This window comes from Anoplophora glabripennis, unplaced genomic scaffold (genome assembly GCF_000390285.2).
Source record: "Anoplophora glabripennis isolate ALB-LARVAE unplaced genomic scaffold, Agla_2.0 scaffold2, whole genome shotgun sequence".
NCBI lineage: Eukaryota > Metazoa > Arthropoda > Insecta > Coleoptera > Cerambycidae > Anoplophora > Anoplophora glabripennis.
Genome location: NW_019416325.1, coordinates 4,327,007 through 4,343,758, shown reverse-complemented (window position 1 = coordinate 4,343,758; position 16,752 = coordinate 4,327,007). Strand labels below are relative to the sequence as shown.

Below are 16,752 nucleotides of genomic sequence, written 5' to 3'. Positions count from 1 at the left end.
ACCTTAAAAACTTGTCGACTAAAAAAGGCTTGTGATGTTTTATCCACCGTAAAATATTCCGTCCAAACTATACCCTTTTTTTGTTATTCTTATATGAATCTATTTATAATAAATGACGATATTTATAAACGTTTTATTTCCTTGATAAAGTTGCATGTTCAATAGAACTACAAAAGTAACAAAATAAACTTGATACCCATCTTATATTCGGTTATACATTTATAATTTTTGAGTCAGTTCTGGAACAACCTTGAACAGATCCGCAACTAATCCATAATCGGCAACTTGGAAAATAGGGGCCTCAGGATCCTTATTTATTGCGACAATTGTCTTACTGTCTTTCATTCCAGCCAGATGTTGAATTGCACCAGAAATTCCGACCGCAATGTAGAGGTCCTGAAAACAATAGATTACCTAATATTTTAAGAAGGCATATAAAGTGTTATAATAAACCTAAAATACTTATAAAGTCGATAAATATTTTTTTATTTGTTTCATCAGAATTCTTCAAATTAATATTAAAGAGGATGAATCGTGAATTTTTACTGAAACGAAAAAAGTATACTAATCAAGAAAGATGAGACAATACATTTAGAAGCTCCCAATTGGATGCGCTTCCGATTAGCACAAGTGATTGTTTGAGACTAGTAGCCTATCCAGCCTATATAACAGGCAAATGTGATTTTTTTATGTAGTTAATCAGTCAAACATTTAAATAAGTTTTTCTCCATTATAAATTAAAAATTATTCTTGGCATATAAAATGCAATAACACACTTTCTCAATATAATATTAAATTAGTTAAAAAATAATTTTATTAAATGTGCAGTAGATACTCACAGGAGCAACAATTTTCCCCGTTTGCCCAACCTGTAAGTCGTTCGGTACATATCCAGCATCAACAGCTGCACGGGAAGCTCCCACCGCTGCATTCAACTTATCAGCAAGATCGTACAAAAGCTTAAAGTTTTCTCCCGACTTAAGACCACGACCTAAATAATATAAATCAATATGTTTTACTATTCCTAATAAAACACGAACTAAAATTACTCACCGCCACTAACGACAACTTTGGCGCCGGTCAACTCTGGCCTGTCGGATTTGCTCAGTTCTTGACTAATAAAGACGGTTAAATCATTTGTGCAACCATCGACAGAAAGACTATCAGTAGCTACCGAACCACCCTCGAGTGGTGCAGGCTCAAAATTTGTACCTCTGACGGTAAGAACTTTAATTGGATCTTTGGCCGTTAGGGTTTGAATAGCATTACCGGCATATATACTACGAATAAATGTATCTGGCGATTTAATGCCTACAACATCCGATACTGGGGAAACATCTAATTTAGCAGCGATTCTAGGTAAAAGTGCCTTTCCGAAAGCAGAAGCTCCTGCTATAATGTGGGTATAATTAAACTGTTTTTGTGCATTCAGCACCAAAGGGGTCAAACTTTCAGCCGTAAATCCTTTAAAAGCTTCACTCTCTGCAATTAACACTTTGGAAAGTCCCTCGGCTTTTGATAATGCTTCAGAAGCCTACAAATATTATGTCTAATTTAATGTTCAATTTTACATTTAACTTACTTCTTACTGGTCCACATTTTGTTCCTGCTACTAAAACTGAAATATCACCACCTAATTTCTTGGCTGCCGTAATAGCATTTTGAGTTATTGGCAACAAACTCTCATTATTATGCTCTGCTATAACTAATGTGCTATTAAACCTTTTTAACTAAAATTATTGTCGATTAATATAACCTCAATAAAAATAAACAATTTTACCTGTGAACTAATTTGTCTGGAACAATTTGAAAACATTATTTAGTATTAGGTAATTCCTGGAATAAAATCTATAAATAGTCTATAAAAATTTGTACTTTCAAAGTTTAAAGCTCAAATTATATAGTAAAGTTCAAAGTACAAAAAACATGACATTTTCTATCATTTGTTTGATGATATGACAAGGTCATAGAAAATATAGAACTAACGTAGAATGAAATGATGTTCCTACTATTGCCAATAAACCGCGAAACAGCGCCACGTAAACGTAACGTTTTGGAAGCTTACTACTACTTAGCTCCTAATGAGTATGCAACACTTAATACTTTGTGAACTGATCACAGCGCCATCTATCGTATGCAAACGACTTCTCACTTATATCCTCTATATATTATTTTAAAAATTTTAAAAGTAAAGCCTTCTACAAATAGGAATAGTCAAGTGTCAATACTTTTGAGAACAGATTATAGTTATATAGTTAGTACTATATTTTCTATGGACAAGGTTAAAGAATAGGATCGATAATAATTAGAGATGCAACAAGTAGAGATGGGCGGAACATGACTGAACCTTAGAGCATATACTACTAGAGGGAGCGTCTCAGTTGCCGAGCGTGTATCGGAGGTTTAGAGAGAGAGAGAGAGAGAGAGAGAGAGAAGTTTCAGAGGGAATTTACTATCTCTCTCTAGCAGCACGCGATTGCATGTTGGTGGTGAGTATGTTAGGGTAGCGCGGAGTTGTTCCGCAGGGACAGGTTTCTGTTATTTGTCTTTTATTGCATTGTTGGTCCTGGCTGTTCCAGAAACTGAAACAGCCTTTGAAAACACAGAGGGTCCTGCGACTGCCCGCTCGACGCACAATGCCACCAATCCACGACAGAAGGGGGGTGGTGTATAGACACGCCGTTCGGCAATCTCAAATGTTGAAGGACATGCAATGAATTAGTTCCTTCCTCTACCTCCACAGACGCTGTAATCGCATAATATGGGGATTTTTACTTTACACTATTGGTGTTTATCAGGAGTTGGTATTGCTCATTCTGCTTCCACTCAATTTTATTTATATGTCACGCATGTCACTTCTTGACCTATTCCATTATTTTGCATTTGGTGTTCTGTGATTTGCTTATATTATTTTGATGTTAATGTTATTGTCGAGTTGTTTATTGTTTTTATCTGTGAAGTAAACGCTGGCCCAAGTGTTGTGTGTTTATGCTGTTTATGTTTTAATCAATTCCAAAGATGCATCTCAATGCAGATATTTCTAGTGCATTGCAGTTGTTGGAAGATATAAAACAAACGGTGGATGACCTGACTGACCCAAAACTACAAGTAAATACATATCAAGATTTAAATTTGCTCATATCTGTGTTGGAAAATCCAGTTTTTAGAAGCATAGTCACTGTACAAGATTCTTTAAGTGAATTGAATCAACAACTAGGGCAGCATCCTTCGATTTTACCTGTAGACTTTGACATTACAGCTGCAGGTGAATTAGTACTAAATGTACCACCTGCAGGAGAATTATATGATCCGGATTATACAGATGACTACCCTCCTTCTAGAGATTTTGATGAGCAGAGGGTACCCTCTGCTCCAATTTCACCTAGTTCACCTCAAGTATCAACTTTCAGCGGATCGGATAATAAAATGCTATTGCTCAATACCCAAAAACTGAATGGAAATCTTTGTAATACAGAGGTGAGAAATAGTATAGGTATTACAATAATTAACAGTTCAAGGAGACAAAGCTTTGACCTTGCTAGGTTATAGCTGAAAACTAAAATTTATAATTATATACATATATGTTTAGTAGCACTAAATTGTTATTGAGAATTATTATTGATTTTTTTTTTAGTCATTAAGAATTCTCCAAAACAACCCTACTTTTAATGCACACGATGACGAAATTATCCATCGTTCTCCTTCTGTTGGAAGTGATGCTTCGAAGACTGGATCCGACAATTTAATGAGCAGTGAATGGTCACAAGTGGAGAGTATAGATCTGATTAATGACGGAACTGGTTTAGGATTTGGTATATTAGGTATGAGAAATATGGGAGTTGTCGTTAAGACAATTTTACCCGGAGGTGTGGCTGACAGAGATGGCAGATTACAGAGCGGTGATCATATTTTACAGGTTAGTATAGCGATGTAGTAGTCTAATTTATGAATGTGATTTTATCTACTTCTGTGATTGATCAAATTTTGCCAAATAATCTTTCAAAATTTAGCAAGTTTCTATCGTGATAATGATATATTCTTGGAGGTATTAGGTTGCTGCCATAAATTAAAAAAAAAAGATTTGTATAAATTAATTTGTTCATAAGTAAAACATGAAATGATTGTAAAAATAACTTCCTAACTAAAGGAGTTAAGAAATTAAATTTTAAACTTTCAATAGGTCATGGTTATCTATCATTATCATCAAAAACTAAAATGAAAAGTTAACACAAACACAAAAAAAAATCCACAAAAATGTAGGATGTAGCTTTGAATAGGGAGTCATATTTATAGAGAGGTTACCTTTGACTTTAGAAACATATGTCCGATTTCTCAAAATCCGTCTTGAAATTGAATTTTTTTTTAGCCTAATTCAGCATAATTTTCATACCTTGCCACTGGATAGGTTACTGTGACCTTAAACAATTGCACCCGCTAGCCATGAGTGCATACCCAATTGGAACTGGCATTTATCAAATCTCATCTCTCAATTCGTATACATGCTTTTTTTATAATATCACATATAAATTTAACAGTGAAAACGCAGAAACACAGCGTGCCATCATTAAATACTGAAATGATTATAAGCTTACTGCACTATACATATTCTATTTTGATTTCAGTAAAAATTTATGCCTCAGAAAATTGTGAAATTATACCATTACAATTACATTCTTGTAAACCAATAAACCAATAAACTGAAAATTAAAATAATTCTAATAAAATGAAGCACTAACATATTGGCCCATTCTCATTTTGCTGAATTATTGTTGGCTGTGTGTTTTTTGGCCATTTGGCACCCTGTTGTCATATCACCTGATAAGGTAGATTGATATTATTTAATTCACCTTAACTAGATCAGAAGTCATTGAAAATGAGCTTCATTCATTAACTAAACAGTGCTTAAAAAAATATTGACAAATACTTTTTATCAAAAACCTGAAATAATTTTAAAAAGTATTTTAAATTTTATAGATTAGTATTTTTATTAGTTTTTTATTATATGGATTTTATAAAACAACAAAAATAATTAATATAAAACAAATGCGTAACCACCAGGAATTTCGATGCCATTACATCTATTTCTGAAACTAGATTTACTTTAAAAAATATATACTTGCTGCATGTTGTTACTATGCAGTTCCACAGAAAAATGAATTGGAAATTATTTTGACAATTTGATTTAAATGAAAATAATAATTTGTTATAGTATTCTGACAACCTGACCACCACTTTAAATTACACCCTGTATACTCTGTGTTCAGTTCTGGATGGATGTTCTGTTTTTGTTCTGTGTACATTTTCTTGTCATTATTTTAAATGTTTATATAAGAATTAATGAATCTTAGAAATTCTTGTCCTTGTTTCAGATTGGAGATGTTAATTTACATGAGATGAACTCCGAGCAAGTGGCAACAGTTCTAAGACAATCAGGCACACACGTGAGATTAATCGTCGCAAGACCAGTCGATATATCTAGTACCGAATATAAGTATTTAGGGAGCTCAGCACCATTAGTACCAACTCGGTTGTTGCACGACTGCGCGGAACTAGACAGATACTTGATTCAACACAAGTATCCCCCAATTTTTCAAAAAAGCGTAGATACAGTTACTGACGTCTTTCCACCGGATATCTCAAAATCTTATGGAATTACCGGTCTTTCAAGAGTGCCTGCATCACCTTCTTTGCCCTTACTTAATTTAGATTTAGCTGTAAAAATGCCAGAAATGGAGAAATTTGTGGTGGAATTGAAAAAGGATGCTAACGGTTTAGGAATTACTATCGCCGGTTACGTATGCGAGAAAGAGGAGTTGTCAGGGATTTTTGTGAAAAGCGTCAGTAAGGGAAGTGCAGCAGACATCAGTGGCAGAATTAAAGTTAACGACAGGATTGTGGAGGTCGACGGGCAATCCTTACAGGGTTACACCAATCTCCAAGCCGTGGAAGTTTTAAGAAATTGTGGAAACGTTGTAAAACTATGTTTGGAACGATATCTGCATGGTCCCAAATACGAGCAGCTCCAACAAGCCATCGCTGCAAGCGAGATAAAACCGGCATCGCCATCCTTACCACCTGACGTTCCACGGTAATAGAGAAGCTGTTATGTAATCCTTTATTAGTTGCTTTTTCAATTTGTAAACCTTTTCCCATATCTAGGCTTCACTAACATTAACCCTATCTGTAAATTACTCAAACCTAATGTGTACTAACAAGGGTGTCTGGATACATAATGCCTATTTTTTTTCTAAACATTTCGTATTTTATATAAATTTCAGATTTCCTAAGGAAGAAGGAAGTTTAATTCTTAATGGTGACAGTAAAGACGACTCCATACAGACGCATAATGAAATATTTACTAGCTTTAATAAAAAAGAGGAGCCTGCTCGGGAACCTGTCAATGAGGAATTGTTAAGAAAAAAGTGGGAAAAACTTATGGGGCCAGATACGGAGATAGTTATAGCGCAGCTTACGAAATTTGGGGAAAAAGGAGGTTTAGGCATTAGCCTAGAGGGTACCGTCGATGTCGAAGATGGACAAGAAGTGAGGCCACATCACTATATACGATCAATTCTCCCAGAAGGCCCAGTAGGGAAAAACGGGACACTAAAATCCGGCGACGAACTGTTAGAAGTGAACGGTCATAAATTATTAGGAATGAACCATCACGAAGTGGTGAGCATTCTCAAAGAGTTACCTGTAAATGTCTGTATGGTCTGTGGCCGTAGTCCCATAAATTTATTTGCGCAACGTGACGATCCTTTTGCAGAACGGGCCTCATTAAGTCGCAGCTTACATAACTTACTTCCAGCTTCAGATAGACTAGTAAAAGCCAAATCCGACGGATCCTTAGCGAGTAGCATAGCCGTCGTAGGTCCATCAGATCAATCCTTTACGAAGATGAAGTCTCGTTCTTTAGAACCGTTAACCGGACTAGCTATGTGGAGTTCCGAACCGCAAATTATAGAATTAGTGAAGGGCGAGAGGGGTCTAGGCTTTTCCATTTTAGATTACCAAGACCCGATCGACCCCAATGACACGGTTATCGTTATTAGGAGTTTAGTGCCGGGCGGGGTCGCTCAGTTAGACGGTAGACTGATCCCTGGTGACCGATTGCTGTTTGTGAACGATACTGTTTTAGAAAATGCCTCGTTAGATCAAGCCGTTCAGGCCCTGAAAGGGGCTCCAAAAGGTATAGTAAGGATAGGTGTAGCTAAACCGTTGCCTATTCCAGACACAGTTGCTCATAGTTCATTGGTCGACGTTGATCCTAATAGATATGTAACCACCAATTCTGTACTTAATTAGTAACTTTATTTTAGATATAATTATCCCTTTACTTATGCTTTTTTTTATAAAAGAAATTGGATTTTTATGTACTTTCGTACTTTAAATTCTATACTTTACATTAGTGACGATATTTTATAGTCGCTAGCTAGCAAAAATTTTATATAAGCAATTTTTTAAGCAATAGGGCGTATGCCTTATGGCATACTAAGACTTGAAAATTGTTCTCTGAGAAATGGAAAACTACTGTTTTGGGCAATGTTCTTTTCGAATATCTCGGAAGCAATATTATGAAAATATACATACAGCATATTCCAATTTATAGTAGTACTGGCCATTAATATAAGTAAAACACAAAGAAGGTCTTGACTTAGTCTACTGTGGTTTTTTTTTATTTAAAGATTAAACCAGGGTTCGTAGCTGCCGGGAAAACCGGGAATACCGGAAAGTCAGGAAATTTATTATTTTTTATAAAAAAACGGGGAATAGTTAGGGAATTTTAAAAATATTCATGAAAGTCAGGGACTTTGATGTTTGCAACTGGAAATTTTGCGAAAAATGGCCCTGGGATCTTGAAAGAGAAAACTGTTTTTGGTTTTGAAACCTTTATAAGAGGTCCTTTGGGTATAAAAAAGATTATGGAGTCCGGTTTAATGCATAAATATGAATTAGTATGTAAAAATGGAACTACAAGTGACATGGAAACCTGGAAAAGTCAGGGAATTCTTTATTACTTTTGAACACTTGAACCCTGTATACGTAAATTGTTGTAAAAATGTCTGGTTTATCTAGTTGTTGGAATAATTAATGAAAAAAAGTTTGATTTTACTTAAGGAGGATTATCGGGTACGTCTAAAGTCAAATGAGAGTTTTTGTAGATTCTCTAGTGACTAAAGTAGTAAGCCTTTAGATTTGGCAACGTTGCACTTAGCTGGCGCACTCGGCTCGGCGTTCGCTCGTTCAATCAGTCTGTTTGGATGCCTAAGCTTGAAATATACATCATATGTCACACCTGCGAATTTTAAATAATACGCAACGACAGCAGTTTGAGGGAGAATTATTATAAATTTTGTATTTTGCAAGTACCTAATCGATTTCTACGAGCTGTCATACGGTTCCTTAGATATCGATTTCCTATTTATACAAGTTGCTGTGGAAACTGATCGTCAATTGTTGCGCATTCTAAGTGGAAAGACCAAACAGATCTGCATTCTCATAAGACTACCAAATCGTGAAAAATTATTTTATTAATATCTCGTCTCTTAGGTACCCAAACTAGACATATTTTTTTTTGAGGATTGTCTTCATATTAATAAGCTTATACAGTAAAACCTCGGTCATCCAACCTCGCTTTATCCATCCTCCCGCTTTTCCGACAACGTGGCCGAAACGGCGATTCCATGTTAACCAACGTTCATCTGTATTATCTGACATCCGATGACCGATGCCCAATTTCTGCTGTTTTATTTCTTAAAAAAATAATAAAAATAAATGAACCCGGATAATCAAGGTTCTACTGTATCAATTATTTTATGTATATTTTTTTGTCAATTCCATATCGGGTAAACTTAATATATTAATATTATTATTTTTAAAAAAATAACTTTGTTGCCGAAGTTAGTCTAAACTTGGGAATTTCATACGTATACGGAGTGTTGCATTTATAGTGAATATTATGTCTTATGTTAAGAGATTGTGTTTTGTTTTGTGAAGAAAATTAAGCAAAAAAGGATATAGATTTAACAAAAATCAAATTTTTAAGCATGATTTAGTTTTTATCTTTGTTATTTAAACAGTAATAAAAAATCTACCAGATTTTTACAATTTTTAAATTTAATTGCTTTTAACGCAAAATACATAAAGTATTTTAATTTTTAATTACTTTGTATAAATACACTAACACAATATCGTATAATAATCCTGTTAATCTACAAACATCGATGTAAATAAACGTAGTCACAATAAATACAATTACAAATTAATAAATTGTGGCACCAAATATAAATAATTGAGCAACACAACACTTTTTAAGCTTGTGATTCATGTCAACGATATCATAAAAAGGCTTATTTTTTTTTAATCTCTGTAGTGTTTACTAGAAATTTTTCTGGAACAATAAATAAATACAAATTTGACTATCTAGTGAAAACTATTTGAACTTCATTTGTTTTTTACATATGTTAATTAACTCTACATGTATAAATTGAGGCAACCTGTATGCTGAATGTTTAATTGTTATTTTTTATGATCCATTCAGAACTCAAATGTATCAAATTTGAATCTTTTCCGTATCATAGCATGATACGATTTTTGTTGTTGGCAAGTTTCAACACGTGTCTTATGTTTATCGTTAAACACACATTGGTGCTATATTTATACTGGAACATGCTATAATATTATAGGACGTATTTTTATGTTTGAGGAAATATTTAATAAGCTTCGTATTTTGAAATATATGTCCTGCATATCTGAAAAATGTTTTATATGAATGTTGTACATTAAATTAATAATAAGCTTAAAAACTTTATTGCTGTTTGCAATTATTACATAAGTTTTTCATAAGGTTTATTTATTGCCAATTATAAATTTAATATTTACATAACATATTTAAGTAATCAGGAAATAGTATTTTAAAAAATTTCTCTTGCACTCCATTTAGTAATGAGATCTGGAGAAAAGAACATTTCCGAATTTTATTTCTCACAAGAACTATAGAATATTTACTTACTTAAGGGAAATATTTCTTTTTAAAAAGCATAAGATCCTTTATTTTTAACATTTAAATACACTCATAAAAGTAAAAACCTTAAAACCTTTATAAAGTAATACATACTCTCCCTTTATATACTCCAGTTAGTAACTAGTAGCTTCAATACTGCCTCTCACGGATATGTTGAATAAATTGACATTAATAATGAATACAATACATACATAATACCAACTATAAGAAAACTATCATTACCGAGATAGGAAAACACTAAACACAAAATTAATCATAATTTCTGCAAATTTTTTACCCATTCAGGCTTTATTTATTTTAACAGTATGTTTCTATGAACAGAACTGTTCCAATTCTTTTTTACAAATGCAATGCTTTTTGTAAATGTCCAAATTTCTACCATCGAAATTCAGGAATTGGTAGTAGTGATGGAAGTAATTTCAGAAATTTAAATATTCCTAAGATACAGGGTGTTTAAGTTGTATTAATTAATTACAACGAACATTAATTTGGACCATTATTAAAAAAGTATGTGGGATTATCATTTTCAAAAGATGGTACATTGCAGCTACCAATTTTCAGTAGTATACCTTTTCTGAACCATATAGTTGCTTTTTATGTGTTTTGCAAAATAATCTTGATGGTGCACAGCATTGTGTCCTTCAGTGCCCTGAAATTATTATTTCATTAGTACAAATCGAATATGTACTATCACTGCACCCTGTATAAATTATAATTAGTGACTACCCTGTGATATTATTAACAAACCTTTTTCCAAAACTGCTTTAAAAACGAGCAATAATTTGCATGCATTTTTATAGTGTCTTCCTGTCTACATACTCGATCACAATAGATATATGACACATGCAATGTACAATATGACCAAACTTAACTTAGCTGCGGGATGGGCAATGGACTTTGTTCTTTAACAAAGTTCACTATAACAGCGTTGAAGACAGAAGACTTAATTATTTGCTACTGCACGTCCCACAGTCAGCATTAGGATGAATTTAGTCAGGCTGTACATTTCATGATTGTAATTTGCTAAAGAGCCTTTTTGAGATGATCATACATGCATATACAGTATACATAGAATTTGTTTCAGTGTATTATATACTTATCAGTGAATATAAATATATAAATATCATAAGTGAAATGAAAGAAATGTGTTCTTTTAAATAATAAAAAATATATAGTACTGTAGGATAAACATTTTGAAAAAAATTAAGATTTTAAAAATATAAAAAATTATTTTTCAGTTATTTCCATATCACTTTTTTTCTAACCAAGATATACTTAAAAATTTCTGAAAGACCTTGATGAAATATGTAAATGAAATTTTTGATGTGGAATGTAACCTAGTAGGTTTGTAATGTTTCCCTATATCTTGTACACTGAATTAAATAAAATATTATTTAAATGATGGTAACAAAAATTAAAATATTTATAAACTAATTTTTCTAAAATGATAATAGATTTTTTAAATTTATCTGCTCGTTATTGTTCCACAATATTTGCATTCTAACTATATTAGTAAAATAGAAATAAAAATCAGGACTCATTAAAGTTAAGTTTTCTAAATTTTTTCTATAATTTATTTTGTTATTTGCAGTTTTTTTATTGTTCATTTATTCAAGTATTTCGGCAAGAAAATGCTATAATTATTGTATTTTTTTGTATAGTTTGAATTATTAATGATTTCTAGCAACATATTATATAACACAAGTAACCACATTGTTTTATAAAAATAATTTCGATATATAACTGTTAAATATTTCTTAGAGGCAAATTTGGTACCTATATGGCATTTTAAATGGACACTTATATAAACAGTACTTAAACATATATATCTATAACTAGAAAATGTGATACATTATGTATTATGCTTTTATGTTTCTAATTTGTTGTATATATGAAATATTAAATATAATTTTTAGAAATCAGAAAATTATAATCCATAAATAAACTCTTAAGTAGGTTGCCTCCAAAATTTTAAATATATATATATATTCATATATATATATTAAATCCTTGTGATATATTAAATACATAATAATAAAAACAATTGTGAGGTTGTTAGATTCCATAATAGAATTTATTAATAATAAACTTTATATAACAAATAATAAATAGTTATTTAACAAACGTGTTTTATTATTTCAAATATTGTATGAATTAACAATTCACATTTTTTAGTTTTTCATAATAATTTTGAATGTCGTGGATGCAATTTATATTTCATAAAAGGGTAAAAAAAATTCAGTTTGCACGACGGAACCTGAGAAACAAAACTGATATGTGTTTCTAAAGGTAGCTTCCTTATAAAATGACCCTCGTACATTGTTACACTGTATGTAAAACAATGAAACTATTTTAGACTAGAACTATCAATATTTTTATTACACATATATAATAAAATAATTAATGTCTATTAAATGGGTGCAATTTGTCCTTCCAATGTTGCACATTGCAAGAGTTCGTCGGTAATTTCATCTTTGATGTTAACTAAAACTTTCCAATACCAGTTTAACACAGGAAAACGGTTAAAAGCTGATCCATCAAAAGTGCTGTTTTTGAATTCGTATACTCCCTGAAACAAAATATCCTGAGACGCAAACTATGAGAATCTTAGAATATATATCTTACATATACAGGGTGTTAATAATAAATTTTGCCAAACTTTAATGGCTTATTCTACCGATGAAAATAATCAAGTTTTGCCCTATAAAAATTTTTGATTGGATGCTTCCCTACATACAGGGTGTTAAAAGTTTCAAATATATTATTTTTCCTATAACTTCACTGGCATAAAAGATTGAGTTATAAAATTAGGGGGATGACATTTTTTAGTAGGGACTATTTCACAATACACTCCAATGGCATAGTTATTGGGGGAGTAGGGGACCTTTTTTGAAAAAAAAATCGTACACCACTGGTTTTTTAAATAATTTTAAATGTTTTTAAAATGTACAATCAATTTATGGCAATAAAGTATTCCTAAAATTTACTGGTCTTTAGATAATTGGGAAATCAAATAAGAAGATACTTAAGTAGCTACGTTGCTATTTACCATTTTCTATTGTTTGCTAAATGTGCAACAATAAATTCAATACCTAATATTTTTGAGAGATTTCAAAACACTATTCAACATCACAAGAAATGTTCAAAATGCTGTCCTTGGGATGCAATGCATGCTGCACAGTGTATCCGCATTGATCGTCTTACACGCCTCATAATTCCAGTCGTATTGTGTATAGTTGCGAAACCCTCTACAATACGCTGTCGAAGTACTTCTACATTGGGAACTGGATTACGATATATCATAGTTTTGAGGTAGCCCCAAAAAAGTAATCCAAGGGATTCAGGTCAGGGAACGAGCCGGACAAGCAATGGGTCCTACACTACCAATCCAGTTATTAGGATACTGATTATTCAGCAACTGTCTAACGGTAAGGCTGCAATAATGAGGTGGTGCCCCATCATGTATTATACCACAATAATTGATGTAAAACATTTAAAATTATTTAAAAAACCAGTTGCTTACGATTTTTTTTTTTTTTTTTTTCAAAAAGGTTCCCTACTTCCCCAATAACTACGCCACTGGAGTGTGTTTTGGAATAAGTTATCCATTAAAAAATAGTCCTAACTAAAAAAATGTCATCCTCCAAATTTCATCACTAAATATTTTTTTACAGGAAAAATCATATAAATATTTGAAACTTTTAACACCCTGTATCTCCGTAGGGAAGCATCCTATCAAAAAATTTTATAGGGCAAAACTTGATTATTTTTATCGGTAGAATACGCCATTAAAGTTTGGCAAAACTTATCATTAACACCCTGTATACATTCTACATTATTATGACAAGTGTCATTTATCAAATAGCATTATTTAAAAAACGTTTAAATAAACATGAATATGCAGGATGTAAATAAATAAATGAACAAAACAATTTATACCTCCTTTTTCCGCTCCTTCTGAATTTTTGGAGAGACCATAAAGATAATGCAGTCATTTCGGTGTTAGTGCAGTTTTGCATATCGATTAATAAATCAAACTAGTACAAAAAAGCATTCAAAGTAATGACAATGATATTAACCCGCTACTACAAAATTTTCATTTTACTACCTATATGCAAACCAGATTGTGTATTATAACATGATTTTTGTTCAAAAACTACATTTACGAAAAAATAGAAGAGATCAAATTTCTTTTAAATAAATCAAGTTATTTAAAGATTTCCATTACCATATACGGGTGATGCTAGAAATTGCTACCGACGAGAATGGCTAAGAAATTATCCATTAAATGTCTTTTTTATAGTAAGGAGAGTGCACTTAATTTCATTTGTGTGATTTTGTCCATATCTAAATAAAAAAAGAAATGAAAACTAAATTTTTCTCTCCACATTTAAACAGCCAAAAATCCACAGGAAAGGGGCCAACCGCTTTTTTACATGAGAGATCCCCTTAATTAAGGAACCACCTCCTTAATTTTTTTGCTTTTATTTATTTACATCCTAATATCTGAACTGAATATAAAAACTTATATACTTTTTTCAGAGGACATCTCAAGGGGGGTGAAAATTTCCTGACAGCGTCTGTCCACGGCATATTTTCCCCATTCAATATTTTACAAAAATGATTTATTTTTATCGTATTATAAGTTTCACACGAGTCTAAAGCATCTCTACTGTTACATCTGCTTAAAAACAACCATAGCTGAAATCATATGGCAGTAGTTAGAATGTGGATATCTTTGCTATCTGAATTTTAAATTGCAATTCATTATTTGTTCAAACTAGAACAAAGATTTTAAATAATTTTTTCCCAATTCTCAATCTTTCAAATAAAGCGTCACACTTCCACATTTTATGTCATACTATTTGTTTACTTTATCATTATTTTATATTTTTGTTTTATTTATTAATTAGAATAAGTTTATAAAAATAATTTATTTACAAGTAATCACAATGAATATTTTGAAAATCGAATTAGATGTAGGCATTGAACTTATCTATCCTGATCATTGAAAAGTCTTTACCTTCATGTCATTGTTGATATCTGAGCGTATGTTAGCTTTCAAAGATACACGAAAAGTACGATTTATGTTCACTACTTCTATATCTGAGTAATATACTGGTATATCTTCATGGCCTGGACATATTCCTTTAAACTGATAAATCCTGACAGTCTTAGGGCGCTAAAAAAAATTCTACAATATTTTTTCAATCAGTGGTACCACAAAAATTACAAATGAACTCCTTCCCGAATAAATTTGTATAAATAACCAAAACTGTAACAATAAACTTAACCACGCACTACGCATATTAACTTGGTTTGTATAAAAAAAGTCTAATGTGTTTAACAAGTTTGTTTGGAATTTTATCTAACCGTTCCATCGCATTAACTTAAATTAATATAAATGTTATGCACTATAATTTGATAAAATCTAAATGCTGGTTAAGCGATTAATTTATATAAAAACAGGAAATACGCGTTATTAAAATTAAGCTTTCTGGGTTTATTTTCAAAAGAGCAAGATAAAATGAACTGATACACTAGAAATATAAAGAAAAATAGTGTGAACTTCCCAGTAAGAGACTTGCTTCGCCTTTAAATTACCGTCTTTTAAAAAATTCATTTAATTTTTTTGAGGGGGTACCCAAATCACGGGGATTTTATGCTGGTTCTTAAATCATTTCACTGGCACACCTTGTGCTATGCCTGAATTTTAGAAAATTATAACTCATTTTAATATGTATTTCATTTTTAGTTGATCTACTATGTAAAAAAGATTTATCATTATCATATTATCACGGTATTGATGGTGTGTGTACTGTATGTTATTTGTTAAATTCACGTACGCCCATGAATGCTCGGGCGTTTTCGGAATTTCGGGTGCCAAATTTTGGCTGTAATTTCACACAGGTGATTACCCACGACAATGAACTCCTTTAGTGTGACGTCACATATTTAGGCAACCCGCAACAAATTGTCATAGTTGAAATTGTACAGACCGAATTCGGCCGTTGTGTACTATTTACATAGATACTACAAAAATGAACAACTTCAAATGAATTTATTTTTATAAGGATTTGGAAGTATTTAAGAACAACTAACACTCGATATTTAAAGTCATTGCAGAGAAGCCATTTTTTGGCACTTATGTCCAAAGTACATAAGGTTGAAAATTGAGCTAGTAAAAATATTGAGAAATTCTTCATGGCAAAGTGCACTGTGGGGTTGCCTATTATTTGGCGTGTGACGTCACTACTAAAAAGGTCTAATAAATGAGTATTTTTAAGTTTACTATAATATGATTGAACTTTAATGTTTTCAAACTATCTTACGAAAACTATCGGGTGTACTTAGCGATTAATTTTTTTATATCTATAAAAGGATACTGATTAAATATATGTATTAAAAACATCGTTATAAAAAATCTTCAAATGCAGGATTAATAATATTAATATCATATAGTTATTTGGAAATTTCCAAGTCTCTCCATATTTTAAAATATCCCAAACTATAATTGACGTTATCCAGTGTTAAGAAATATAAATATGAGATTATTACACAAATTTGCATTCGTTGACTTAATATAAATTACAAAAAAGCTTGTTGCTTTATTTTCATGCACATTTGTATATTTATAATGTTTTCATCTTTCATTCGTATTTTTCTAATAAGTATTATACTAATTAATCATTATGAAATTGCATATTGCATTTATTAAACCTTAA

The 16,752-nt window shown here is 31.6% G+C and overlaps 3 protein-coding genes across 4 annotated transcripts; 1 reads left to right on the top strand and 2 right to left on the bottom strand.

Moving 5' to 3' along the window:
• Positions 1 to 118: 118 nt before the first annotated feature.
• On the bottom strand, positions 119 to 1,952 carry LOC108916299 (electron transfer flavoprotein subunit alpha, mitochondrial). The gene is made up of 5 exons (XM_018722515.1): positions 1,781 to 1,952; positions 1,590 to 1,730; positions 1,054 to 1,534; positions 840 to 991; positions 119 to 396 (listed from the first exon to the last, which is right to left on the bottom strand). The coding sequence occupies exons 1-5, from the start codon at positions 1,814 to 1,816 to the stop codon at positions 220 to 222; spliced, it is 987 nt and encodes a 328-aa protein (XP_018578031.1). The 5' UTR covers positions 1,817 to 1,952; the 3' UTR covers positions 119 to 219.
• A 904-nt stretch (positions 1,953 to 2,856) lies between these two features.
• LOC108917029 (patj homolog) lies at positions 2,857 to 7,774 on the top strand. Its single transcript, XM_018723449.1, has 4 exons — positions 2,857 to 3,477; positions 3,635 to 3,916; positions 5,370 to 6,088; positions 6,279 to 7,774. The coding sequence occupies exons 1-4, from the start codon at positions 3,019 to 3,021 to the stop codon at positions 7,306 to 7,308; spliced, it is 2,490 nt and encodes an 829-aa protein (XP_018578965.1). The 5' UTR covers positions 2,857 to 3,018; the 3' UTR covers positions 7,309 to 7,774.
• Positions 7,775 to 12,231: 4,457 nt separating this feature from the next.
• LOC108916870 lies at positions 12,232 to 15,360 on the bottom strand. 2 transcript variants are annotated; one of them, XM_018723182.1, is made up of 4 exons: positions 15,261 to 15,360; positions 15,051 to 15,209; positions 14,561 to 14,728; positions 12,232 to 12,596 (listed from the first exon to the last, which is right to left on the bottom strand). In XM_018723182.1, the coding sequence occupies exons 1-4, from the start codon at positions 15,333 to 15,335 to the stop codon at positions 12,438 to 12,440; spliced, it is 561 nt and encodes a 186-aa protein (XP_018578698.1). In that variant the 5' UTR covers positions 15,336 to 15,360; the 3' UTR covers positions 12,232 to 12,437. The 2 variants fall into 2 exon arrangements, with proteins under 2 accessions (XP_018578698.1, XP_018578706.1); XM_018723190.1 differs by lacking the exon at positions 14,561 to 14,728.
• Positions 15,361 to 16,752: the final 1,392 nt, after the last annotated feature.